This window comes from Malaclemys terrapin, chromosome 16 (genome assembly GCF_027887155.1).
Source record: "Malaclemys terrapin pileata isolate rMalTer1 chromosome 16, rMalTer1.hap1, whole genome shotgun sequence".
NCBI lineage: Eukaryota > Metazoa > Chordata > Testudines > Emydidae > Malaclemys > Malaclemys terrapin.
Window position 1 is genome coordinate 2,133,874 of NC_071520.1, and position 27,725 is coordinate 2,161,598.

The 27,725-nt window shown below is 47.3% G+C and overlaps 2 protein-coding genes across 9 annotated transcripts in view; both read right to left on the reverse strand.

Moving 5' to 3' along the window:
- Positions 1 to 27,725, reverse strand: part of NF2 (NF2, moesin-ezrin-radixin like (MERLIN) tumor suppressor) — a 107,531-nt gene that overhangs the window by 54,448 nt on the left and 25,358 nt on the right. For 7 of the 8 annotated variants that reach the window (XM_054006802.1, XM_054006801.1, XM_054006806.1 and 4 more), the window contains exons 2-9: positions 24,522 to 24,647; positions 23,129 to 23,251; positions 19,163 to 19,246; positions 14,563 to 14,631; positions 13,220 to 13,302; positions 9,581 to 9,656; positions 9,033 to 9,167; positions 1,329 to 1,403 (exon numbers count right to left, since the gene is read on the reverse strand). In XM_054006802.1, coding sequence (XP_053862777.1) covers positions 1,329 to 1,403; positions 9,033 to 9,167; positions 9,581 to 9,656; positions 13,220 to 13,302; positions 14,563 to 14,631; positions 19,163 to 19,246; positions 23,129 to 23,251; positions 24,522 to 24,647 — 771 coding nt within the window. The remainder of the gene's footprint in view (positions 1 to 1,328; positions 1,404 to 9,032; positions 9,168 to 9,580; positions 9,657 to 13,219; positions 13,303 to 14,562; positions 14,632 to 19,162; positions 19,247 to 23,128; positions 23,252 to 24,521; positions 24,648 to 27,725) is intronic. The other variant, XM_054006803.1, reaches the window with a different exon arrangement.
- On the reverse strand, positions 6,376 to 8,449 carry LOC128824894 (uncharacterized). Its single transcript, XM_054006810.1, has 2 exons — positions 7,586 to 8,449; positions 6,376 to 6,926 (listed from the first exon to the last, which is right to left on the reverse strand). Exons 1-2 carry the CDS (start codon positions 7,959 to 7,961, stop codon positions 6,499 to 6,501), a joined length of 804 nt encoding a protein of 267 aa, XP_053862785.1. The 5' UTR covers positions 7,962 to 8,449; the 3' UTR covers positions 6,376 to 6,498.

A 27,725-nucleotide genomic window follows, 5' to 3' on the forward strand; every position in this document is an offset into this window, starting at 1 on the left:
ACATCCCAATGCATTTTCTTATGCACTGGATCACAACGCCCCTCCAGGTTTCAAGGAGCACTATGGGATGAGGTTTACAGTGCCATAAGAAATGTATCTTCAGTCTCTGGAAGGAGCAGGGGGGAATGAAAAGAGAGAAAGGCTACCCGATGCACAGCATTCAACCCACTTACACCAACCAGCCTGGAGCAGGATCACAGCCTTGCTGGAGCCCTTCAGCCATGCCTGCTGCACAGCTTGTGGAGCAATGTAGTTGATTCTAGCCCTTAGGGGCAGAGGAGGAGGATGATCTGAAACTGACAGTGGTGGGAAGAATGGTGGGGAAAAAGCTAAGGGATAGGTGAAAACTCTATAACCTCCCTCAGACGCATCTTTAAGGGCCTCAGTACAGTGAAGTCAATGGAGCTATACCATTGTGAGACTGAGGAGAGTACAATATGTATAAGGCCCAAGGATTAGGCCCTGCCTTGGTAAGGTAACAGTACCTTTCCTGAGACTAGGTGAAGGGCAGACTATGTTGGCAGAGTCAGGACAGAAATCCCTCTGCCTACCCCCAAAAGAACCCAAAATAGACTTCTCTAGAGAGAGCAGCTGAGTAATGGGGATTACAGATGTTCAAGAGCCAGCAGCTCTTAGTGCTCTCTTGATGCCGAGTGCTGTTGAAAGTCTGGTTACTAGTCTGGATGCCTCAACAAGCACTGTTGGCTACCGACCAATTTTGAGAATCTGGCTCTAGATTTATGATGTGGTTTTCTGGCTGTAAACTTTAGAGTCAAATCAGACACGAATGTCTACAGTGAGTGACTTTTTTCCACGTTGCATAAATGGCCATAAGTAACATGAATGCAATGGATCAGAGTTAGTCTCTCCTCTTCAGACAACCACTTGTCATGACTCAAGGGATGTGTCCCGATAGAGGCACAGTACTGAGTGAGCACAGACCAGTTAGTGTTTTCTATTAGACACTGTGATCATCCTGAAATACATCAGCAGAGCAGCAAGGGGAAGCCCAGGAGAAGCAAAAGGACATTCAGGGAATGAAGGAGATGAGAATAATGTTTTATTTACAGTGCAGGGCAGATGTAACCAAAAGGCTCAAAAAAAGGGGATCAATGGAAGAGAGCCTCTCTCAGAGGCTATAAATTCTTGATTGGATCCGAAACATTAGCTCAGACCTGCAGTCCCTCAAGTTAAGTGTGTTACCTCTGAGAGTAGCCAAGATGTGTAAATAAGGAAAACCCTGAAAGAACATTGCCTCACATTGCCTATAGAGACTTCCTCAAGAGCCACTGTTGCAGACAATAAAATCACTGTGCCTGTGAACTTACCAGCTTATTCACACGCAGCTTTGATGAATTGAATTTAAAGACATCGATCTTTTTGTCCAGTGGCTTAATTGTAAACTGAAAAGAGAGAAAAAGAAAAAAAAAGTTATCAAACTTAGAGCCTAGAACAAAACAGGGTAGCAGAAAGAATTTCACAGCATGCTGGCTAAGAGCAAGTCAATGGAGTGCTGGATAAACAAGCCTGAGAGCAGTCCTCATGGCTTCCTGCCAAGCAGGCTAGCTAGGATCAAAAGCAATCAAGAACTGCTGTTCCCCATCAGGAAAGCTCAAGTGCCTCCAGAAGCAATGTCCTTAAGCTGCAAGAGGAGAGAGTGATTCCTGTCTGCTCAGCAAGTGCTCTCTGATGATCAGCAAACAGGTCTTGGATGGGGTTGTTTACCCACCCTTCCAACCAAAGGCGAGGTGCTTCTGTCCAGCAGGATATGGGGAACTAGGAACAGGGAGAATTAAAAACAATTGTGGCCCATCAGAGTAGATCGGGGTGGGCAAACTACAACCCGTGGGCCGGATCTGGCCCCTCAGGGTTTTGGATCCGGCCTGCGGGATTGCCCCCTGTGGCCCCGTGGACCCCACACCGCTCTCAGAAACGGCTGGCACCACTTTCCTGCGGTCCCTGGGCAGGGGAGCAGAGGGCTCTGTGAGTTGCCCTTGCCTCCAGGCACCGCCCCCCACGGCTCCCATTGGCCGGGAACGGGGAACTGTAGCTAATGGGAGCTTTGGGGAAGGTACCTGGAGGGGCTGCAAGGGCACATGCGGAGCCCTCCGTCCCCTCCTCCCACAGGGACCACAGCGCTTCCTGGAGCGGCACAGCATGAGGCCAGGGCAGGCATGCAGGGAGCCTGCCCTGGCCCCAGTGCGTGCCGCTGCCACCCCGGAGCCACTTTAGGTAAACAGAGCCAGGCCGGAGCCCAAACCCCGCCTGCACCCCACCCCCCAACTCCCTGCCCTGAGCCCCCTCCTATGCCCCGCACCCCTCTTGCACCCCAACTCCCTGCCCTGAGCCCCCTGCACCCCAACCCCCTTCCCTGAGCCCCCTCATACACCCCACACCACTCCTCTGTCCCAATCTCTTACCCTGAGCCCCTTCCTGCACACCGTACCCCCTCCCACACCCTGCACTCCCTCCTACACCCCAACCTCCAATTTCCCCACCCAGATGTGGCCCTCGGCCCAAAAAATTTGCCCACCCCTGGAGTAGAGGAACTAGCTTGAACTGCCCAGTGGGTTGGTGCTTAATTAAAGAAAGCAGTTAATTAAACAAACAGTTCTATTTAGGCTTAGCAGAACTGGATTTTTATTTTTTTATCATTTTGATGGATAATATTGATGTTTATTTTTAAGCATTTTTCAACATTTATCAGTTTAAATTTTCACAGTTGCAGGAAACCGGGAGGTTCAGACAACAGGGGGGAGAAGGGGTGTCAGACAATAATAATTTAATCTCAGTAGATGTTGAGATTTATAAATCTTTAGCTTCCTGATCGTTAAAACACAAAGTGTCAACAGTACATGGCAAAATATACAAAACAAATATGCTTAAATCAAACTCTAAGAAGTTCTCAAGCAGCATTTTTCTTACTTTGCCTATCTGTAAATTTTGATCATCATCGACGGAAATAGTTTCTCGGTGGTTTGTGTGTATACTGTGAAACTGACATTTACCGATAAAAATCTAATCCTACCAAGTCCAGTTATATTCCACTCATGCTTCTAGTCTATCTCCCCCAACCCTGAGGGCCAGTATGTGATTGCTCCATACAGTCTATTCTCCAAGACTTTGGCCAACTTAACCTTATGTTACAGGCCTTATGGTCCCACTTCCCTGGAAAGACTATTCTGCGGTCTAAAATTTTATCCTGTTACTCCTAAGTGTATTTACACAATCTTGTGCCACCCTAAACAATTTCATCCCCTCCTTGGCGCTTACTGCATTCAAAGTACTTCCCAACTACAATCAGCTCTCTCCAGCCTCAGGTGATACAGTTCTAGTTGTACTGCCAGGGATGGGGGTTCAAGCATCATGGTGCTGGGGGCCATATAATGAACTGAATGGATGGGGACTCTCAGTTAACAAAAGGATACTTCACAAGGTCACTGCAGTTTTAGAGGGCCTCCCCACCCCACCCCCCAAAAAAGCTGGCTGAACAGACAACCCTTCTGCATAAAGGCAGTACGATACATTGTACTGCCTGAGGAGTTTAGCACAACTGACCTCAGCAAACAGTGCCTGATCTTTAAGTCTTCCACATAGGCTGATGTGCATGAATTTCTTTGGATTTTAACTCCAACAGAGTCCATGTTTTTTTATTTATAGATATATTAATGATAAAGTTCCTCCTCTACCTTGGGGGGGGGTCCTGCGCTTATTGGTGGATTTTGCTTGCCTCAGAGATTCACAGTAGCCCTCAGTTTGGCCACTTTCATGGCTCAAATCTGCTGTTCACTCAGATAACCTCATCACTGGCCAGTATGGGGAAAAAAACAGTAAGAACAATCCCTGCAGTTTCTGCTGATCCACCATGTGGGTCGGGGAACAGCCCAGAGACCTTCCCCTCTGGTGGAACCTCCTGTGTTGGATCAAGAGTTGGGAGGTTTGGGGGGAACCTGGGCCCGCCCTCTACCCCAGGTTCCAGAGTAATACCAGTGCCACATACACAGTTGATCATTGTTAAAATAGATTAAACATCTTCACTGTGTCAATATAGCTGTCATTCACTGCTATTAAGCCTGCTTACTATCATGTCAGGTCAATTTGTGGTCATTTTATTACAAGGATTATTGACATGATAGAAGATGACAGTGTTTTCCCCCAGGAGAAAGATCTATTACAGTCTATTATGTCAAGGCCTACTTGCAGCTGCTTCAGCCTCAGAGTCCTAGAGTAACGCATGATCAGGGAGCTTTCACTGCACTGACCTGGATATGGGCAGAAAAGAGTCTTAGGAGAAGAAAAACGGTTGTGCTTGGGCTGTTGCTCTACATTATGGAGAGCTTTAGTTTTAATTCTTAAAAAAAAAAAGATTAGGCGCTTATCACTTAAGAAAAACATGAATGAACTCAACTGAAGTGAGAAATCTTTAGCTTTTTGCCCTCATCAAATATCTTTAAATTAAAAATAAAACAGAAATTAAACAGCTAATTTGTTTACTTGTCATGAAGGTAGCTAGTTTCCTTTGTGCAATTCCCTCAGACTGGACAGGGAATTGGTCATTTTCACTTTCTATAGTCAATTTTACCTCCTTAGGGCATGGCTACACGTGCAGATGTAGAGTGCTGTGAGTTAAACCCACCTTCGGAGAGCACAGTAGGGAAAGCGCTGCAACGTGACCACATTTGCGGCACTTGCAGCTGTATTGGGAGCGGTGCATTATGGGCAGCTATCCCACAGAGCACCTATTCCCATTCTGGCGCTTTGGCTTGTGGGAAGGGGGTGGGGCATTCTGGGTCCTGTCCCAACGCCCCATGATGCATCGGTTCGCATCCCAGCATTCCCTGTGCTTCCGTCCACATTTGGCGCCATCTTTCAACTTTTTTTGTACTGCGCACTCCATCTTCCCTTTCGGTCTGCGGGAATGCAGCCTAAACTGCTGAGAAGTATGCTGTCGAGTCTCACCAGCACGTCACATTTGGCAGTCGAGTTATTCCTTAGGATCCAAAGGGACAGTGAGGGCTCAGACGACGATTGCGACTCGAGTAATGCATACGACATGAGTTTGCTTGTGGCATTCACGGACATGCTCAGCACCGTGCAACGCCGCTTTTGGGCCTGGGAAACAAGCACTGAGTGGTGGGATCACATTGTCATGCAAGTCTGGGATGACGAGCAGTGGCTGCAGAACTTTTGATGAGAAAAGCCACTTTCATGGGACAATGTGAGGAATTCGCCCCCACCCTGTGGCGCAAGGACATGAGATTGAGAGCTGCCCTGATGGTGGAGAAGCGGGTAGCTATTGCAATCTGGAAGCTGGCAACTCCAGACAGCTACCGATCAGTCGCTAACCAGTTTGGAGTGGGAAAGTCAATGGTTGGAATCGTGTTGATGCAAGTTTGCAGGGCCATTAATCGCATCCTGCTCAGAACCACCATGACTCTGGGTAACGTGCAGGACACTGTGGATGGCTTTGCACAAATGGTTTTCCCTAACTGCAGAGAGGCGATAGATGGCACGCATATTCCAATTCTGGCACCAGCCCACCTAGCCTCCGAGTACATTAATCGGAAGGGGTATTTCTCTATAGTTCTCCAAGCGCTTGTGGATCACCGCGGGCGTTTCATTAACATTAATGCAGGCTGGCCTGGAATGGTGCATGACGCACGCATCTTTTGGAACACAGGCCTGTTCAGGAAGCTGCAAGCCGGGACTTTTTTCCCCAGACCAGAAGATCACCGTATGGGAAGTCGAAATGCCCATTGTGATCCTTGGAGACCCTGCTTACCCTTTAATGCTGTGGCTCATGAAACCCTACACAGGGAGCCTTGACAGCAGCAAGGAGCAGTTCAACAACAGGCTGAGCTGGTGCAGAATGACTTTGGAGTGTGCTTCTATCCATTTAAAGGGTCACTGGTGCTCTCTGTATGGGAAGCTGGACCTGGCCGATGACAGCATCCTCACGGTTATATCCACGTGCTGTACCCTCCATAACATTTGTGAAGGGAAGGGTGAATGATTCACTCAGGCATGGAACTCGGAGATTGAACACCTGGAGGCTGAATCTGAACAGCCAGAGAGCAGGGCTATTAGAGGGGCCCAACGCTGCTGCAAGGATTAGAGATGCCTTGAGGGAGCAATTTGAGGCTGAAAGCCACCAGTAATGTCTGGTGCCCTTCAGGGAGTGAAGTGCAGTGGTTCCAATGTTAGTAGAATCTGTGTTTGCTACGCTGACTTGCAGTGCCTGTTTCCTTCCTGGGCTAAAGTATCTTTTACTTTATGCAATAATAATGAATGTTTTCAAAGCCAAAAAATCCATTTATTGAAAAGAAACACAACTGCTTGGGAAACAGAAAGGGCAAGGGGGTGGGGTGTGGGGGGGTATGGTACGATCACAGATTTGCGTATGTCCTGTCTGGAGTGCTGTGCAATGAGTGCTGCACTTCAGGATGGCTATACTGCATGGTGATGGGGGTTGAGTGCAGTGGGTAAGGGTCATAGTTTTCAGGGCTGGGTGGTGAAGCTACAGGTGTTGGCAGTAAGAACCCGGATGTTGGGGAAAGTGGGTTGGAGGCGAAATGGGGGCACAAGGGAAAGTTTTGGGACAAGGGCTGCAGGGGGGAGGGGGGCGCGATAATGCTCCTCCTGCATGGCTACGAGCGCCTGGATAGAGTCTGCTTGGTGCTCCATTATGCTTATCAGCCGATCCATGCTTTGCTGCCGGAGCACCATGCTTTTATGCCAGCACTCCTCGTTCTGCTGGCGGATCCTCCTTTTACTCTCCTGCCACTCCTGCACTTTTTGATTTTCATTACTTGAATGCTGCATTACTTCATGCAACATGTCTTCCTTGCTTCTACGTGGCCTCTTTCTGATTCTTTGGAGTCTTTCAGCCGGTGATAACATGGACGGCTGAGATCTCAAGGTTGCATCTGTAAAGGCAAAATGCAACACTTAACAGAGGCAGCCCTGTTCAAACCAGACAAAGCAATGATTCCTCTGTACTTAAAGGCAAGCACAGCCTATACAACAGCATAATTTGCCTGTCCCAAAGCAAGCGCACATAAACCCATGGGAGCCCCAAAATGGTGAGAAAGCACAGGGTCAAGCGTGACTGATTGTTTCACGGCTATACTGTCCTCTGGGTTTCTGTGCCATGGGGAGAGCCAACAGTGGCAGGGGGCCCCTATACTGAACACTTTCCTCACATTTTCCACAGGAATACGTCCTGGAAGATATCTCACTGCTGAGGGTGACCTGGAAAGCAAGGGAGGGTCTTCTACTGCAATGCAGCTTCTGCCCTGGCCCATATGCAGCTTGCCTGTGTGCAGCAATGGTCTCCCCGCCCCTCGCGGCACAGTGGCACAGACAAGTTAGCCTTACTGGGACAAGGACCACAGTGGCTCTCCCGAGAAACCTGTGCAACCACATTGCCCAAGTTCTGGATGAGACCTTTGAAGAGATCACTGAGGCCGATTACCACAATGTGAGAGCACATCAACGCCCTATCTAGGCATGCATGCAGCCGTAATCCTCCTTGCCCCGAGAGCCCCCACCGAATAACTTCCTTCCCAAAATAAAAGCCGCTTACCGGGAACCTCCTCTGGTGTTTGTCCTTCCCCAAGCGCTGGCTGCCGCGACTGGCTACCTTCCTCCTGGCTTGAGAACAGCTCCTGGCTGCATGCATCTAGGGATTCTGGGGTGCCTTCCTCCGCCTCAGCACACTCGCTCCTGCTTTGCTCCTCCTCCTGTCTTGTTGAACTGGGCTCTGAAGTGTCCACAGTGGTACTCAGAATGGAGGTGGGGTCACCCCCAAGTATCACATCCAGCTCTTTGCAGAAACGGCAGGTTGTGGGGGCAGCACCGGAGCAGTTATTTGCCTCACGGGCTTTGCGGTAGGCATTCCGCAATTCCTTTACTTTAACCTTGCACTGCAGAGCGTCCTGGTCATGGCCCCTTTCTGTCATGTCCCTTGATATCTGCCCATAGGTATCGTAATTCCTACGGCTGTAGCGCAGCTGGGACTGGACAGCTTCCTCCCCTCAAACACTGATGAGGTCCAGCACCTCGCCATTGCTCCATACTGGGGATCGCCTGGTGCGTGGAGGTGTGGTCACCTGGAAAGATTCGCTGAGGACACTCCACGCCTAGCTGAGCAAACAGGAAGGGGATTTTCAAAATTCCCAGAGAATTTAAAGGGCGGGTCTGATGGTTGATCACCTGAGGGCAGTACAGTTCAAAGTGATGACCAGAGAGGCTAGAACAGGCATTGTGGGACACTTCTGGAGGCCGATCAGAGCGCATTAACAGGACAGGTCGTCCACACTGGCACCACAGTGCTCCAGGGAGGGCGCAGCAAACGTTATTCCATTCGCCAAGGTGGAGAACCAGTGTGGACGGGGAATGAGCTGGGGAGCCCATGGCTCCTTTATTGCGCTGTAACTTGCAAGTGTAGCCAAGCCCTTATTCTAGTCTTAGTGGTGTTGGTGTTTGGATTACAACTATTCAGGAAGCCATTCCTATTCACATCAACAGTTTAATCAAAATCGACCATAGGTGTTGGGCCTACACTACTTGACACCTAAGAAAAGATTCAATCTGTTGCATTGAGCCTGGCAGTCTGAAAGTTTGGAAGCTCAGAGTACTATAATGAAGCAGTGAGCCAAAAGCTCTTCTTACCAGGAATGCATTTAATTATACTTCACGATGCCAGGGCATATTCATAGTAAGACAAGATTCTCACCTTCTGAACTTTCAGCTGGCTGGGCTGTGCATACTAGGGATAATTTTCTTTTTAAAATGGTTAAACAGAGGGCTCTAAAAATAATAAATAAATAAAAAAATAGCTCCTGGGCTGAGCTCTTGAACACCTGCTTTCAAAAAACCATACAAAAGCCTGGGAATTAAGGGTTCTACTGGAAAGACTGAGACAGCTTTGGCTGTGACTGAGAGAGCAAGTGAAACAGGAGATAAGAGAAGTCCCTCTGATTTGTTATTGCATTCCTATGGTATTTGTACATAGGCTAAAGATGCCCTACCTCCTTATCACTGTAAGAGATATTCCGGATCTCATTCCATGGAAAAGAGATTTTGGGGGTCAGCCTGTTTTCTGGGTCGTAGATGTGAAGCCCCAGTGCATCAACCCCAAGCAACAGCTCGGTGCCCTTCTTATTCTACAGGAGGGAAGAACAGAGCAGAACACATCATTTCCATTTGAAGCAGGAAGATTTAAGGAGGATCTGACACAAACAGTTACATCCAACTAGTTTCATCCAGCCCTGACCAGGGATGCAGCACCAACTATCCCAGAGGGGATCCTGCTTCCCAGGCATAGTGCACTGCAGTAGTGACTCATTCACTCATCCTCTTGGGAGGCTTCTGGCAGCAGCTTATCCACTGCCTCCCCCTCCCCCCGCCCACAGATAAAATACTGCGGGAGTGCAGCCAGCATTGAGTTCCACACAGTAGTCTCAAGACAAGGGGACCTTTAACACTAAGACTATCCCTCTCAAATGCCTCTTCCCCTGCCCCAGACACACAATGGACTCAAGATGCCTTGAAAACATGACCCAAACTCTGAACTCACCCTAATTGCAAAGTAGTTTACTCCATACATCTCCAGGTCCTGAGCGATCTTCAAATATTCCATTTCAGCTTCATCTCTGTCAGGTAAATACAGGCCAAAGTTACAGACAGGAAGAGAAAGGGGGAAAACAGGCGCCTTCTAAGCCTTGCAGGCATGTAACGCACTGGAGCCAGGACTGTCTCTATTGCAAGGGTCAAGTCTCTGTTTACCATCAGGATCAATAAAGATCCCCAGCAAATCCCAGTTTGCAGCTTACCTGCATCCTAATGTCTATTAATGACAGCACAGAGGATGCAATGTTTCAGGCCTTGTCTCTACCCCAATCCCTTGAACAGACTCAGTTTGTGTGTTTGACATCTCTTGCTTTTTGCTCATCCCGAAGGAGGAGTGTATTGTGCAGTAAGGGTATAACCACCCATACTAGCTTGTGGTACAAGGAATCATTAAGTGGGTGAAATCTCACGAATCCAGACTCCTATTTCTCTCTCCTGCCCACTGAGCATCACTCCCATCTCAACAGTCATTTCAGTGACTCAGCAGGAGTGTTGCCACGCCCTACCTACCACACACATGGCCTTCCTGCAGTGGCATTCCAAAGCCTCCCACTGGAATCCCATCAACGTACTATTATGACTGGCCAGCAGGGGGCACTAGGAGTGGTAAAAGCTCTCTCCAACTGCTCCTTTAGGACTTGTCTACATACAAAATTGTACCACACCAGCCATACTCATAAAAGACGGTTACTCACCATTGTAACTGTTGTTCTTCGAGATGTGTTGCTCATATCCATTCCATTAGGTGTGTGCGCGCCGCGTGCACGATCGTCGGAAGATTTTCTACCCTAGCAACACCGGCGGGTCGGCTGTGGAGCCCCCTAGAGTGGCGCCTTCATGGCGCTGAATATATACCCCAGCCGACCCGGCGCCCCCTCAGTTCCTTCTTGCCGGCTACTCCGACAGTGGGGACGGGGGGCGGGTTTGGAATGGATATGAGCAACACATCTCGAAGAACAACAGTTACAACGGTGAGTAACCGTCTTTTCTTCTTTGAGTGCTTGCTCATATCCATTCCATTAGGTGACTCCCAAGCCCAACTTAGGTGGTGGGGTCGGAGTGAGACATTGCTGTGTGCAAAACCGCTGATCCGAAAGCAGCATCGTCTCTGGACTGCTGCACTAGTGCATAGTGAGCTGTAAATGTGTGGACTGATGACCAAACCGCCGCTCTACAAATGTCCTGGATCGGAACATGTGCCAGGAAAGCAGTCGAGGAAGCTTGGGCCCTCGTGGAGTGAGCGGTGAGGTGCGGTGCTGAGACTCCTGCCAGGTCATAGCAAGTCCGGATGCAAGACGTAATCCAGGAGGATAGGCGTTGTGAGGAGACCGGTGAGCCTTTCATTCGGTCGGCCACTGCAACGAAGAGTTGCATCGTCTTTCTAAAGTGCTTTGTGCGGTCAATATAGAAGGCCAGGGCCCTGCGTACGTCCAGGGAATGCAAACGTTGATCCTGGCGAGTGGCATGTGGTTTAGGATGAAAGACCGGGAGAAATATATCCTGGTTGATATGAAAAGGAGAAACCACCTTAGGGAGAAAGGCAGGATGTGGACGAAGCTGCACTTTATCCTTATGAAAAACTGTGCAAGGGGGCTCAGATGTAAGCGCCCTGAGTTCAGAAACACGCCTTGCTGAGGTGATGGCTACGAGGAAGGCTGTCTTCCAGGATAGGTACAGAAGTGAACAGGTGGCCAGTGGCTCGAATGGAGGACCTGTGAGCTTGGAGAGAACCAGGTTGAGGTCCCACGTCGGGACGGGCTGACGTTGTTGTGGGTACATCCGGTCTAAGCCCTTGAGGAACCTAACGACCATCGGGTTAGAGAATACCGAGGACCCTACCCTCCAGCGTATCTACCTCTCCTATCTTAGTGTCATCTGCAAACTTGCTAAGGGTGCAATTCATCCTATCATCCAGATCATTAATAAAGATGTTGAACAAAACCAGCCTCAAGACCAACCCCTGGGGCACTCCTCTTGATACCGGCTGCCCACTAGGCATCAAGCTGTTGATCACTACTCGTTGAGCCCGACAATCTAGCCAGCTTTCTAACCACCTTATAGTCCATTCATCTAATCCATACTACTTTAACTTGCTGGCAAGAATACTGTGGGAGACCGTATTAAAAATGTTGCTAAAGTTAAGATATATCATGTCCACTGCTTTCCCCATATCAACAGAGCCAGTTGTCTCATCATAGAAGGCAATCGGGTTCGTCAGGCATGACTTGCCCTTGGTGAATCCATGTTGACTGTTCCTGATCACCTTCCTCTCATCCAAGTGCTTCAAAAGGGATTCCTTGAGGACCTGCTCCATGATTTTTCCAGGGACTGAAGTGAGGCTGACAGGTCTGTAGTTCCCCGGGTTCTCTTTCTTCCCTTTTTTAAATATGGGCACTATATTTTCCTTTTTCCAATCATCCAGGACCTCTCCCAATCGCCATTAATTTTCAAAGATAATGGCCACTGGCTCTGCAATCACATCAGCCAACTCCCTCAGCACCCTCAGATGCATTAGATCTGGACCCATGGACTCGTGCATGCCCAACTTTTCTAAGTAGTCCTTAACCTGTTCTTTCACCACACAGGGCTGCTCACCTCCGCCCCATGCTGTGCTCCCCAGTGCAGCAGTCTGGGAACTGACCTTGTCTGTGAAGACCAAGGCAAAAAAAAGCACTGAGTACTTCAGCTTTTTCCACATCCTCTGTCACTATGTTGCCTCCCTCATTCAGTAAGGGTTCCACATTTTCCCTGACCACCTTCTTGTTCCTAACATACATGTAGAAACCCTTCTTGTTACCCTTCACATCCCTTGCTAGCTGCAACTCCAATTGTGCCTTGGCCTTCCTGATTACACCCCTGCATGCTCTAGCAATATTTTTATACTCCTCCTTAGTCATCTGTCCAAATTTCTACTTCTTGTAAGCTTCCTTTTTGAGTTTAAGCTCACCGAAGATTTTGCTCTTAAGCCAAGCTGGTCACTTGCCATATTTGCTATTCTTTCTGCACATCGGGATGGTTTGTTCCTGCGCCCTCAATAAGGCTTCTTTAAAATACAACCAGCTCTCCTGTACTCCTTGCCCCCTCATATTAGGTTCCCAGGGGATCCTGCCCATCAGTTCCCTAAGGGAGTCTCAGTCTGCTTTTCTGAAATCCAGGCTCTCCCCTTTCTTCCTTTTGTTTGGATCCTGAACTCAACCATCTCATGATCACTGCTGCCTAGGTTGCCACCCACTTCTACTTCCTCTACCAATTCTTTCCTGTTTGTACGCAGCAGGTCAAGAGGAGCACGGCCCCTGGTCGGTTCCTCCAGCACTGCTACAGTGAATAGTATAGTATAGGGTAAAAGCACACAAAAGACGAGATTTCATGGGGGCGAGGTGGGGGAGAGATCAGATTTCACGGTTCGTGATGCGTTTTTCACGGCTGTGAATTTGGCAGAGCCCTGAGCTTGACCTACCAGAGGCGCTCTTTTAGCAGAACTCCTCCATAGCCCGCTAGGAATCTTGGAGACCTTATTCACTCTGACTGCTCACAGAGAGGCTAGAGAATTTACACCAGTCAATAGCCCAACTTAACAGACACTCACCTTGCCCTGCCTCGATGTTCTGCATACCAGGCTGTTATTCTTTCCTCCCACATTTCTGGAGTCATCTGGTACAGGTTAATTACCTGAGAGAGACAGGCAGAGAAATCCTCAGCACACATTGTCCTACCTGTGGCTTTGACTCCTCACCTGATTAATGAGCCAGAAACAGGGAGCCTCAAGCTCAAAATGCCCTTTTTGTCCTCTCACATACACCATCCCAACCCTAACCTCTAATCTCCAGTTCATACGCCTTTCCAACTCCCTCGTGATTAGCCAAGATCAACCCTATGCTCTCATTAATCAGCTCTCAGTTAGCCTTCCTGAGCACACCACACTCCAACCACCCCGAAGCCAACACCTGGACACCTGCGGAATGCAGCTGCTATTCTGGCAAAAGACAGTGGGCAGAAAACATTCACTTCCATATTTATTAAAATATTCTAAATACAGATTAAGATGTCCTCATTCAGTATGGCCAGGTTTACACTACAAAGTTCTGTGGGTATAGCTATGTCCCTCTGCCAGCCACAGAGAGTACATCTCCACTGCAGCTGGGAGGGAGCCTCCCTGCCTGGGGAAGATAGACTTGTGCTAGCGGGGCTCATACTAGCCTGCTAAAAACAGCAGCATGGATGCTGTGGCTTGGGCTGGAGCTCAGGCTCTCAAGCCTCGACGGTCATGTGGGCTTGAGAGCCCGAGCCACAATCTCCACACTTGCTCCTTTTAGTGCTCCAACTCAAGCCCCGCTAGCAAGAGTCTGGCCACACAGGCTGGGAGGCTTGCTCCCCGCTGCAACATAGGCATACCAAGAGCTATGCCAGCAAATCTCCCAGTGTAGATGCAGGGGAAGGGATAGCTTAGTGGTTTGAGCATTGGCCTGCTAAACCCAGGGTTGAGTGTTCAATCCTTGAGGGGACCATTTAGGAATCTGGGGCAAAAATCTGTCTGGGGATTGGTCCTGCTTTCAGCAGGGGGTTGTACTAGATGACCTCCTGAGGTTCCTTCCAACCCTGGTATTCTATGATTCTATGCTGACAGAAGAGTGCTTCTGCTGGCATAGCTAATGTCATTTGGTGAGGGGGTGGTGTTTCTATACCTTCTGCCGGTATAAGTTGGGTCTACACTAGGCTGCTGTGCCGGTACAGCTTTACCAGGTGAACATTTGTGGCCAAGGGGCATGGTACATTGTATCACTTGCCTCAATAAGGGAACTTTGGTCAAGAGAAAATAATTTACTGTTGTGGCTTTTGTAGGTAATCCTACAGGGCTATTCTACAGAAGATGCCAGTAAGTCCTAGAGACTCAGCCACGAATTTAGGATTCTGCCTGGTTGAACTCCTTACCCGTTTTGGAAGCAACTCCTCTTGTGCTAAGAAGCCACGCTGGTGAACAGTGGGATCGTAATCACCATACTGAAAAGAAACACAAACACTGCATGTTTAAGATGGCGACAACGCACAGAGACTATGTCTGAAGATGAGATAGAAATCATCTACATTCTTGAACTTTAACTCAATATCACACACCCTTAAAATAACCACTGAGTGAGAGTAGAGTACACAGTACACGTTGGCCAGTGTGTCAGCCCCATATGTTTTCTTTGTGATGTTAGAGCTGCTGTATGGTGCAGGCCTGGAGACCAACTACCTTCTTTTATCTCCAGAGCAGCTGGACAGTAGTACAGCAAACATGCCTCAACAACTCCCACCAATGGGCCTCAGACCTGTCCTCCAAGAGGGGAGTTTGCTCTTCATAGCTATTCAGATCTTGACCTCTCAGCTGAGGCTGTCCACAAGGAGTCCAGTTGCATCATTGGTTTTTGTGGCATGGACCAAGACCAGCAAATCATTTGATGCAGCTGGCACCCCCTTTCAGTCACCTCTCAGTGTCCTATTTAATCAATTTAACATTAGGAACATTTTTTTAAAGAGAGATTTCAATGGACAGTTGGGGACACTGCTCAGACAGGAGTTTGTCCCACTGCCAGAAGTTCTCTTCCTCAAATTAGGTCAGAAAATACTATTCTTATTTGAAAAGTGCCCCCAATAATTATTCACACTATTTTAGATTATAAATTATTTCAAGCTTCATATAAAATGAAATTGGCAAAACCAGATATAAAGTGCGTCGGTAAAAGATTCAAACGCTGAATATCTCTGCAGTGTGTGAGAAACAACGTTCCTCCTGCACAGTATGCCAAGTCACAGTGCCTGAAAGGAGTCAGATGATTTACAAGTGATATGTACAGGAAATACTTCGATTTTAATTCATCTCTCAATGCAAGAGTCACACTACGGCATCATCCAATAAAAGACAGGACACCATTTCCCTAAGTCAGCCATTTCATGGTGAAAATGCCCTTCATCTCTCTTTCTTGCTTGGAAAGAACAAAACAGTAGCAAACAGTAACAACTGTTACAAGACAGACAAATAATAAAACACAGCAACAATAGGAAGTCAAGAGACATTCCAAATCAGCCTCCATTTAATGCCTGAGCTGCGACGACATACACTAACACACACCCGAGCTCAGAATCAACAATCTGTACACATAACCCCTAGCAGCAAAACGGTCAACATCTCATACAACTGGAGATTAAAGATGGACTTACTGATTTAGAGCCAACACAGACATAATTAATACAATAGAGATACCACTGGCCTGATCCTGAGAGGTGCTGAGCACCTGGCAACTCCCCACTGGCTTCGATCGTAGCTGCAGGTGCTCAGTGCGTCTCAAAAACAGGCTGCATATATGGATCTACTGAACACGTGTCAAACTGGGAAATAATAATAAAAATGCAGGAGTTGGGAGGGAAAACTCCTTCTATAAACTTGGACAGGCAGAAAATAAATTATTTCTGGTTGGAAAAAAATGATAAATAGTATTGATATGATTATTTTAGGTTGTGATCTATCATGGGAACCCAAGACTGTGTGTGGATTATATGATTTTAGTATGGTCAAGGATGTCACCACATCCCAAAGGAATGTGTGTTCAGGAAGCAACTCTGGATGAGAACATTAATTATTCAAAAATTAAAATCAACAAATGGCCGAAATATTGCAGGATATATTGGTTCAAGTGATTTGGCAAACATATTGAAAAAAACCTTTCAATTCAATTATAACTTAAAAAACTGTCATGGCAATTTAGTTCTTGTTAATTGAACTAGGAGATTAATATTTGTATTTATACTCTGAGATTGTCTTTATATCACTCAGACCTCTGGTTTATCAATCTGTATCAATCTGCGTACATTAACATATTGAATATAAATGCAATGCATTATTTATTTAGGAAAAAAAAATAAGAAAAAATAACTCTTGTAGGAATCCTACAACATCAGAGAGGCTGAACAGGCTTAGAGTCAGAATGACTCACATTGGAAAAAAAATAGGAAAATCTCTCTGGTGTGATTTTATTGTTTTCAGCAGGAATGTATTTTTCAATAGATTCTGTCCTAACACTTGCTATTTAAAACTGAAGACTATACCAACATTTGAAAACGGTGGAGGTGATTTGAAAGCAACACTGGAGGGAAAAATTCACAGTAATTCCCAGAATGAAGAGAGTAGTATTACAAATAAAGACATATATTTTATGTCCCTGATGACTACATTGTTATTATAGATAAAGGTAAAACAGCAACACAAACATGCACTTGTCAATCAGCAAAATCAAATGTAAACGCATCCGTTTGCATTGCTGTTAAGCACCCGCTTACAACAAACAGCTGATCATTAGGGAAATGCCTCTTTTAGTGGCTTCATCCCTACCTCTAGAGGCCACTGTCCCACAGTTTATCAGGCGAGAGACCAGCACCAGCCCAACTGAAGGAAGTAAGCCAGGAGTCCCAGCTTCTGCTCAGCAAGTGGATGACAGTGGTGAGGTCACTAAAGGAAGCAGTCATGGAAGCACTGGGATTAAGAGGCTGAAAATCAAGGGGGATTTTTTGCTGCCCTCTTGTGATTCCATAGAATATCACAACTCAGAAGTAGGAAACCTGCTTAAAGCCATGCTGCACCTTACAAACAACTAAACATCAAGCACAATTCAATAGTGTGTTAATAAGCATGTGGCCAATAGAGGAACTGCAGAAGTGGCTGGGGAAGGAGAGAGGGTACAGTGAAAAGACCACATATGTCTTACCTAACTTCAGCCTGGCATTGAGCATGTGAACTGTAGCTGCAGTGGCTGGGAAACTAACAGCACAGAGTTTACTCAACAGTTCTACTATTTTTGTGATTGAAAGAGTCACTGTGGGCTTGTCTACACATACATACATGCTGCACTGCTGTAGTGCATCTGGTGAAAAACACTCTATTCGAACGGGAGAGAGCTCTCCTGTCGGCATAATAAAACCATCTCTGCAAGAGGCGGTAGCTATGTCGGTGGGAGAAGCTCTCCTGCCAACATAGCACTGTCCACACGAGCGCTTATGTCCGTGTAACTTATGTCACTCAGGGGGGCAGTTTATTCACCCCCCTGAAGTACATAAATTATGTCATTGTAAGCTGTAGTATAGAGACAGCCCGTATGTATATTCTGTATGAAACAGGAAATGAGAGAAATCAAAACAAATGTTCGCTCATGCTCTTGAATACAAGGGTGCTGAATGAATATTCAGTACAATGCTTCTCAGCAAATAAATATTTTAAAAGATCCATTTCCCTGGCTGATAACTGCTCTAAATAAAATTATAACACTTTGTTTTTAACAAAGACAAGATGTTTTAGTTATAAAACAAATAAAATCCAAAAGCCCTACACTTTTTTTTTTTTAATAAATCCAAACTTTTATCAATATATACTTATGTCAAATGCCACCCAACTATGCAGAAGTAACAACACTAATGAGGTACGTAGTCTGAATAAAGGGATAGGATGACAAGACGGGCAAAGTGCCAGGCAGGTAGTGAAAGACAAGGGGGTAAGTGTTGGCTCTACAAGGACAGTGAGACAAATTCCCCCTTCTGCAACTGCAGATCACAAAGAAGAGGAACATCATGGATGGCTTGAGAGAAGCAGGATGTCTCCATGCCCAGTGTATCATTAAGCACTACTCCACAGCCACTCTCTCATACATGGGTGAAGGGGGCAGGCCAGTGGTGTAGCCAGTGGATCCATGAAGGACACCACTCCTTTGGCCAAAAGCTCTGATTAGTAGGCATGTAGAAAGCTGTAACTATGACTACAGCCTGCAGGTTTCAATAATGACTTGGTGGCTGCTCTGAGTTCCGACTCTGTGATCCCTTCTCCTCCTGGCTAGTCATTTTCATATGAGTCCCCAGCACAATTCAGGTTTATTATGCAAGACAAGAATTTGGCTCAAAGGGAAGAAACCCAATGACTGCTGAACCTGTGATCTAGCTAGGCCAGCTGTAACAAGAGAACCCAGGATCTGATGCCTAAGAGAAAGGAAGAGGGGAAAGAAAAACACCTCACTATATTTCCCTCATCCCAACAAATTTGCACTAACAACATAAGATGGACTGGAGCAAGGCTTGGTGCCAGCAATGGAGGGTTTATTTAATGCCATGGTGGCAGTCCAGCTGGAGGGTCTTTGGCAGAAAGAAGAGTTGAAAGGTGCAAGAACAGGGGGTAGAATGGCTTCTGCAGAGAGCAGGGTGGGGTATGATGACTTATCAGCTCCTGTAGCAACACCAGCTGGTGTGGATACTGCAGTTTATAAGCTCTGCCCTCGCTGCAAAGTCCTAATAGGGGATGCAGGCTCTATCCTAAGGACCAAAGGGTCACTAGCACAGAGCAGGCAATGAAGCTGGCATTCCTGCCATTCACTCAAGTCTGCACAAATTTAGCACTGCCCCAGTTCCTCAGCAGATGAAGGTCTATCACCTCAAAAGGCATGAGGAAATAAAATGAAATCACTCGGACATCAGCGGGCTCATGGGAGATTTCCCATCATTCCTCTGTGCCTACCTTGGCTTGGACGGCATAGGAGGCCAGCAGCACAGATGCCTCAGGAGGACAGTAGATCTTCTCATCTAAAATCTGTTTCTTTACCTGAGCAAAGCAGCAAAGGAGATAGAACATTGCTTTAGTGGAGCTATGCAAGGCGCAACCATCACAGCGGATGGCTGCAGTTTGTTTTAACTAGGGCCAACCAGCCAGTTAAAGATTTTCCTCATACAGGGCACAATTCTGGCTGATGCAAACTCTGGCACTCTTCTGGGAACGGGCTCAGGTTTCCACAAGCCACTGTTTTCAGATGGATTCATGCAGGTGGCGGATTAGCCACTGGACCCACAGGCCCGGGGGCCCCAGCTTCTGCCACCCGGCAGATGAAGCCCCTTTGACCCCCGACCAGGACCCCAGCACAAGCCACGGGATGGGGGAAGCCCCCCTAGAACACACCCTTACCCCGTCCCCGGCAGAAGCCATGGGATGGGGAAAGCCCCCCCAGCAGCCCCTGTCCCCAGCAGAAGCCATGGGATTGGGACCTCCCGACCCAGTCCCCAGCGACCCCCCGACCTCATCCCCTGCAGAAGCCCCTGGGAGGGGGAAGCCCCCCGCAGCAACACCTGACCCTGTCCCTGGCAGAGGAAGCCCCCAGTGCCCCAACCCTGTCCCGGCAGAAGCTGCAGGCACCAGGGGAAGCCCCCCAATCTCGCTCTCCAGCAGAGGCGCCGGGCAGGCAGGGCAGGAGAAACTCCAGCACCCCAACCCTGGTCCCCTGAAGAACCGCAGGGGTGGTGGGGGAAGCGGTGGCGTGGGGACCGAGCTTCTTCCGTCTTGGGGTCACCAGGGGATGGGAGTGACCAGAAAGGAGCAAATGGGCTGTGAGACTGGCGGGGGACCCCTGGATGGAACCGGGGGGGGGGGGGGGGGTTCCCAGGGAAGGGGCAGAAAGGGGTGGGGCTGTGGGCAGGGCCGCAAGTGGAAGGGGTGGGGAGAGGAGAGGCCCCTCACTTGCTGTGGCCCAGGGCCCTGGGAAACCTTAATCCACCTCTGGATTCATGAGAAGAACTTTAGTTCCACATACAAAACTATTGAACAAAAAAGAAACCCATTCCTTTGCTAAAGATAAAATGTTATGTCTAATAAACACACACACAATTCAAAACTTGTACAGCATCTGCAGCTCCTTCCCTTTGAGCACATGAAGGATTTTTTATTACTATATATGGGACTAATTGTGATTGCTTTAGTGCTCAGTCAGTGCTGACCTACGAACCAGACTTTCACAAGGCCTAAAGCTTGCTCATGTACTAGACTCCTATGATCCTCTATGGTCATGCTAAGAAGGGAAAATACAAGCTTGCTAAACTTAAGATATAGTGACCTTTTAACACAGTACTTGCTCGTTCACAAAAGCAGGACAATGTCTTAAAACACAACAGACAGGAATAAATAAAATATCAAAGTAATGAGTAGCCAAACAGTTGTCTGATCGTGTGCTTGAAAATGTATGAAATGTACCAGACAAATATGTATTTTCATCCTTGATATGGAAAGAGGAACTAATGGGATTGTAACCAACCTTACTATAAATATTGGCAAGGGATAAGCAATTATCAGGACCAAGACAAGACTGCGATTAGTTTGTCATCGCTGTAGTGTCGCTTCTGCGGATTCTGGTAACCATTACTGATACCTATTTCCATCATGCACTGTTTTAATGTCTCATCTTTTAATTCATTAAATCACTGACTTATCCACATTTTTTAAAATTCCTTCATACATTCAATCTGTATTAATGATTGGCTATTGATTAATAAATGGCTACTGGATACTGATTAATTATTGATTACTGGATTATTGGAAACTGATCTTCATCCAGGAGATGCCAACCACCCTCAAATTCCACTGACCATTATCAGAGTTGCGGGTCGCCTTGTGATAGTAATTTTAGTGGCACACACAGTACTGCACACACTCCCATGAGGGCCAAATTACAGCTACTGAGGACCACTACTTTGCATTTCCTGACTTTCATGCATGTTTGATTATTTTTATATTAAACACTAATTTTCCAAAGGAAAAAAGTTCATTTTATTTCAATGTGAGCTTTAAATGGATTGTCACACTGACACACAATCAGCTACAGTAACATTACTTTGCACTTATAGTGTGATTTGCATCTATGTCCTTTCCTTACCAATCACAAAGGCTATATTTCTGTATTAACATAATCAGGCGAGTCTGCAGACTTATACATGTTCCTATGTCACAGATAGTGTTGGAGCACCACCACCCAACTATGTTTTTAAAAACCACCAGTAAAAAGTCACATGCTGCACTTGTGAGATGCAGTTTTCAACTGCTTTAACTCTTAAATTACATCAAAGGCACTTTTCCTCATCCAGGATTAAATCCGTGGCAAGTTTGCCATTTTAAAATACCTATGTGAGGTATCTGAGCAACAAAAAGGGCCTGAAAATTAACACTAATACTTTGCTCCCTAGAGTAGAGGTACTATATAAGGGCACAGAGTACTTCATGAACATTAAGCCTCACAACAACCCATTGAGGTAGCTTTTATACCCATTTTACAGAGGGACAAACAGCACAGTGAGGTTTGAATCCTACATTTGCAAGTGTCCACTGATCTGGATGACTTCAGTTTTGGGGCTAAATAGCCAAGCATCTACTAATTTTGGGTGCTTTAACTTGGGACACTGGAAAATCCAACCTCCTTCTTCAACCTGAGGCACCCAAAAAAGAAAAATCGGCAGACACTTGAAAGTTTAAGCCTAAATGACTTGTCCAAGGACAAACAGCTGGGAATAGAACCCAGGAATCCTAGTGTAACCACTAGACATCATTGTAATTTTCCCAGTCCAATAAGTCTCTCACACAGGTCACCTTGTGGGCTGAGAATAAACCTGGAATGTTGCAGCCCAAAAGGTAGTTATTTCAGAAATCGTCCTTGCCTGAAAAATGGAAGTTCTGATGAAAGTGCTTCATTAACCTGAATTAGAGAGCTGGCACTGCAACAGCATCAGCACAGATTTCCCCAAAACAAAGTTGCATGGCATTTCCCTTCTCTCTAGAAATCTTTAAAGCTAAAGAGCCTGTTACTATAAATGTAGCCTAGTGGACAGCACAGTGGAGTGGCTCTCAAGAAATCTGGGTTCTATTCCCAGCTCTGGCCTGCTGAGTGGCCTTGGGCAACCCACTTTGGCTCTCTGTGCCTCAGTTTCCCTATCTGTAAAAAGACAGTGATAGTGACTGACATCCTTTGTCAAGCACTTTGAGATCTACTGATGAAAAGTGCTGCATAAGAGCTAGGTGTGGTTATCACAGTTTGCAAACTACAGTGTGTCAGTTGGAACATTTAGTTCTCCATCCCACTCCATCTTAGCCATCAGCTTCTGACTCCATTGGGCTTCTGGGATTTTCTTCTGCTCCAGTTATTTGGGGCCTACTTTGGTGAAGAGGAGAGTTTTACAGTGTACCCTGAATATGGCAAGGGCTGGACTTGTCCTGCTCTCCTTCAGGAGGATGTACCTGTGTTTTATACAATAAAAATGCTAGCCATGCATTATAGACAGCTAGCATATCTTGATACAAGACATTTGCACTGGCTGCAAGGGTGTGACGCCTCCTGCACTTTGCTTAGCTCCTGAAACTGCCCCTCTCTCACACAGATATCCCCCTAGCAGGAGAGTATAACCTATTAATATGGCTAGTCACCTCATTGTTCCCAGATTTACGGACTGAGTATGTCGAATGCTGCTAGGTTTACACAAACCATCTTTTCTCTATTTTTACAACACCGTGTGCTTGTTGAAATGGCTCATTTCAGAGTGGGTTTGAACTTAAAGAAGAGAAGCCATGCTGGGATGGCCAGAGACAGTCAACATTAAGAAACACATCTACAGCCCTATCACCCACCACATTCCCCAGCCCTTGGGAAGGACAACCAATTGCTGAAGCGCATACCTGCAGAAAGAACAAGTGCTGTGTGATCTCCTGAACCAGCTCCTCCTCCGCATTCTCAGGGTAAAATTTGGCAAGGAAGTGAAAAGTGACCGGCTCCTCTGTTGGAACGTCATGATCCAGAACCTGCAGGATTTGACAATCGATCAGTGACTCCAACCTCCCCAACACCATTGTCTCTTACAGCCTAGACACAGGTGCCAAACTTCTACTTCCCCTCAAACTGCAGTACCCCCTCTCCAGGTTTTCCAGTCACCTGGTCAACATGATGAAATCTGGGAAGTTCGGGAACCATTGCCCCACAGGCTTGTAAGAAGTTTGCAATTTCTACATATTTATAAAACAAACTCAAAGCAGAAACAAATCATCCTGCATGCCATGGGGTGCAATTTTTCATCAGGCAGAGGATTCATTTTTCTTCTTCCCTGCTGAGCACATACAGGGTTCTACCAACAAACAAATCTTTCTTCAAAAAATGCAGTTTCCTGCTACAAAGACAACTGGTGAACCCAGAATTTGCTTCCATATTTTTTCTTAGGCAGAGAGATACAATCCTAACTTCTGTTCACTGAACTAAATATCTTGTGTTTTGAAACACAGGCTCAACTGGACCCTTGTTTCAATACTGCTCAAGAAAGGTTCCTCTCAGACACCAGAACGAAGAATACCTGGGGGGGGTGGGAGGAGACGGCATACAGGATTATTCCCTATTGTACATTTCCTAGTGGTTTGCCCAGTTTAGTTTTAAATCATACAAGCAAAGGAAATGATGGTTCCATTAGAAGACTATTCAACAGCCGCGAGGATCACACGGTTGGGAAGTATTCCTTTCCTTAACTTCATCTCCCATATACGTTCGCTATTGTCTCTCCTTCCTGGGCACTTCCATACCTCAAACACTGGCAGACTGTTAGTAAAGAAATGTCATACTTCAGCCTCACTTTTCCACTATTTGCACGGTATATTTTGGAAAGCTACCGTCTCTAAAGGGTCTGCCCTCCATGTACACACGGGGACTGTCCAAATAGGATATTAGATCCTATTTACATTACAATAATCTTAGGGGTATGGTTGTAACATGGCTGTCCCTTGAAACAGCTAACACACCAGTTTTATAGCGTAGAAGGGACCTTGTATTGTATAGTCTAAGGCTTTGTGATGGTTCAGGGATAGACTAAAGGTCCGACCTAACACTAACTGTGCTGGAGGACAATCATACTGTATTTGGATCTCCTGACTAATGTATCTATAGATCAGCCAAAGCCTAGTTCCGCTCCTGGTGCGCCCCCAGAATTCCCACTGATGCATCTCCGAGTTTCATACATGAACAGCCAGGGAAAGATCTACCCTCCAACCCCACCACACACATCCCCTAAAAGGAAGGTCCTAGTCCAACCTTCTTGTCCATTTTGAGCCAGGCCACGGTATCCTTGATCGTGTACTGAAGTCCAAAGAACCAGGTTTCTCGGAGTCCTAGTGTCCTGCACACCAAGTCAAACAAATCTTTCCCTTTCCACTTCACCTGCAGCAAGAGAGCAAACAGCAAATGGCATTTTAAAAATTGAATTATAGCCCCACCCCACACTTTTCCATTCAGCCACATCAAATTCACTTTCTCCTGCATGTGTGCTTGCCCTCCCCCCCACTAATCCCACTGTCATGCCTGGTAATGCAGATACAGCACTAGGAATGCCAATGTTATCCTATTGCAATCACACTGTACATCAAATCCCCCATAGAATGCAGACAGCAGATCGGCAATTTTACCCTGCACTGCATGGAAGGGTGGTTTTACTCTGTAAATAGACCACAAACATGACTTTATGGTAGGGTTACCATACGTCCGGATTTTCCCGGACATGTCCGGCTTTTGGGGGCTCAAATCCCCGTCTGGGGGGAAATCCCCAAAAGCCGGGCATGTCCGGGAAAATCGGGAGGGCTGGGTGGTGCTCGGCCGGGGCCGGCGGTGCGGGGCCGGGGGCATGGTGCCGGGCCGGGGTCCGGGCTGGGAGCCGGGTCGGCCGGGCCGGCGGGGAGCCGGGCCGGCGGGGAGCCGGGTCGGCCGGGCCGGCGGGGAGCCGGGTCGGCCGGGAGCCGGGCCGGCGGGGAGCCGGGCCGGCGGGGAGCCGGGTCGGCCGGGCCCGCGGGGAGCCGGGCCGGCGGGGAGCCGGGCCGGCCGGGCCCGCGGGTAGCCGGGCCGGCCGGGCCCGCGGGTAGCCGGGCCGGCGGGGAGCCGGGCCGGCCGGGCCCGCGGGGGGCCGGGCCGGCGGGGAGCCGGGCCGGCCGGGCCCGCGGGGGGCCGGGCCGCCGGGGAGCCGGGTCAGCCGGGCCCGCGGGGGGCCGGGCCGCCGGGGTCCGGCAGTGCTGGGCGGGCCGGGGGTGGTGGGCCGGGGCCGGCACCCCAGGGCCCGAGCCGACCCAGGCTGGAGCCGCCGGGGGGGCTAGCCTGGGCTGCGCCTCCTCCCCCCCACACCCTCCTTACCTGCTTCAGGCTTCCCGCGAATCAAATGTTCGTGGGAAGCAGGGGAGGGGGCGGAGACTTTGGGGAGGGGGCGGGGTTGGGGAGGGGGTATGGGCGGGGCTGGGGGCGGGGGCGGGGGCCGTGGAGTGTCCTCCATTTGGAGGTACAGAATATGGTAACCCTACTTTATGGCAGTCCCATATTGAGCATGTCTCGGTGAAACCATATCAAATTGGTTCAGTTTAGAAGAAAGAAGTCAATTTCTCTTACTGCCAATGCACCAATCTCACCTGGGATCTGAAAAATCTGAGTTCTTTTTGATGCCAGCATCACCATCAGCGGTCAATATTCAGCATGCAAAATTCTGCCCTTAATTGCACATGTGCAACCTCAATGTCTTCAAATCCTGTTCCCAGCTATCCCTAGACTCACTTCAATATCTTCTATCGGGTTTCACAGATGAGACAGAGCAGATTCTGGCCCTGCAACTGGAACTTAAACAATTTCTAATGATGATGCACAAACAAGAGTAGACCATCTTATTCTCCCAGAGCCATTAGTTCTGCAGGACTGACAGGAATAAAAAGTAACAAAAGCATCATTTTTATCACTGAAGTCTGCAGCTCTGTTCTAGACACACAAGGAGCAGCTATGGTGTAACAAAGGGCTATTTTTACACAGAGTACAACCACACTTTACATTGGAGACATTTGGTAATAAAAAGTAACTGCTGGAGCTGAGAAAACTGGTCCAGACCACAAGCCATGACCTTCCAACAGTTCCACAGTTGCCTTGGCCTTGTTAAAGTTTGATTTAAAAAAAATGAGTGTGTGTGTGGGGGGGGGGGGGGGGGAGGAAGATGAAGAGGGATATAAAACAGGAGATCCTATATTCCAAAGCCACTTTGCTTTTCCACTTGCATGGATGGAAACACTGCTGGACAGGGACATATGGCCATTTTTCCAAAGCCATAGGGCAGAAGAATCTCAGCACACTTCCCTGTCACTTCTGCTCAATCTCAGTACCACCTGGACAGCTTCAATATTAATACTAAAGAACAGAAGAGACTGTGCTTCACCGTACCAGCTGCTGTCACACATTGCCACCTTGTGGGTAATGCAGTCAAGGAATATGTAATGTAGTCCCTTTCATTACTCCACAGCCGTTTTGAGTCAAAAGGAACAGATCAGAACTCCTTCCTCCACCCAACACATGCACAGATGTTACCAGAAAATTCTGAAGAACAGAAGAATGTAAATGCTCAAATAAAAACAAATCAAATATCAGACAGCATCTCTGTGATTCACATAAGACACAATCTAAACAGTGAGGATGAAAGCACCCAGGGTTGATTTTCCAGTGTTGCCATTAGAATGTCCTAATTCCAGGGGTTCAAACGCACCCCCTGAAATGGGATACAACTGGGAGGGAGTTTTTTCTGGCCAGTTTTTTCAAGGGGAGTTTAATCTGGGGTTTTAAGCAAAATACAGAGAGAGAAAAAAAGATCTAAGATGCTATTTTGCACTTCTAAAATTCAGAACACAGATTTGGGTTGCCAACATTTTTAGCAAGAGGTTATTTCCTAACTAGGACTAAATTGCTTTGTGTAAAACAGCATAAGCAATTTTTTTTAAAAGGCCATCTTTATGGCTATTGTTTTAAAGGACCAATTAATGTTTACGTGCAGACATTTATCCACCATAGATGGAAAAGAAAGCGTTCTCAAATTCAGGTTACTGCGCATTGCCATTGGGAGACTTTCAACCACAGATGCAATTTATACTCTATGGAATCAATGTTTTGAAACTCCAGCTGTGCTTTAGACTGCAATCTACACTGAGGCATCCCAGCTGGAGTTTAAACCAGCCTGCAGACTACAAATGATCTGCAGTTACATAACTTTATGCAAAAACCTATGTTAAAATTCTCAACTACAAACACTGAGTTAATTTAACACAAGTAACGAAATTCAAAGATTCTCTCCTCTCCAGAAAGAGGTCTATGGTTAGTTTAAAATATCAGCGGTCAGCATTTAACTGACATCTGTGTTTTCTCTCCACAAATGTAATTTCGCCCTTTGTGTATAAAGTGTTTTGAATGACTGTTTATGCTATTAAGTTTTAGGCCTTAACGAACACA

Coding starts and splice junctions, on each gene's coding strand:
- LOC128824894 (XM_054006810.1), bottom strand. CDS start 7,961: ATGACAGAAAGGGGCCATGACCAGGACGCTCTGCAGTGCAAGGTTAAA. Junction 6,927..7,585: donor AACACCAGAGGAGGTTCCCG/GTAAGCGGCTTT, acceptor TTGCCTTTACAG/ATGCAACCTTGAGATCTCAG.